This window comes from Ceratina calcarata, unplaced genomic scaffold, assembly GCF_001652005.2.
Source record: "Ceratina calcarata isolate Rehan_Ccalc_2016 unplaced genomic scaffold, ASM165200v1 scaffold14806, whole genome shotgun sequence".
NCBI classification, from domain to species: domain Eukaryota; kingdom Metazoa; phylum Arthropoda; class Insecta; order Hymenoptera; family Apidae; genus Ceratina; species Ceratina calcarata.
The window spans coordinates 1-406 of NW_017135994.1; the positions used below are offsets into that span (position 1 = coordinate 1).

A 406-nucleotide genomic window follows, 5' to 3' on the forward strand; every position below is an offset into this window, starting at 1 on the left:
ATTACCATATAGTTTCTCCATCCAAAAGAAAGATACCTTGCCACGAGGCCATGGGCATTGATGATTCTCCATCGCTTTGCAATAGTTATCCGATGGAAATGTTTTGAAATGCCACGCGAATGAACTGTCCTGTGCTGTCATCACCGACAGTGGTGCATCAGTGGCATCAGGTTCGTTCGTTCCAGCTTCGAGTAGCAACACTGACCATTTTTCGTTTTCGGATAATCGGTTGGCCAACACGGAACCCGCGGAGCCACCCCCGATTATGATAAAATCATAAGTCCTTCGTAAACTGGGTGGAGGTGTCGGTCTCACCCTGTTTTCGGGATCGGCAATATCGGGTCTATACAACACGATGAGCGTTTGAAGAAGAACGAACATCCAATCGAACCTCGTGAACGTTTCT

General features: G+C 47.3%; 1 protein-coding gene across 1 annotated transcript; it reads right to left on the reverse strand.

The window, feature by feature from the left end:
* Positions 1-8: 8 nt before the first annotated feature.
* Positions 9-400, reverse strand: LOC113465188 (glucose dehydrogenase [FAD, quinone]-like; the record flags this gene model as incomplete). The annotated part of the gene is made up of 1 exon (XM_026819332.1): positions 9-400. A coding segment is annotated over exon 1 (373 nt), but the record flags the coding sequence as incomplete, so codon positions are not given.
* Between the last annotated feature and the right edge of the window lie 6 nt (positions 401-406).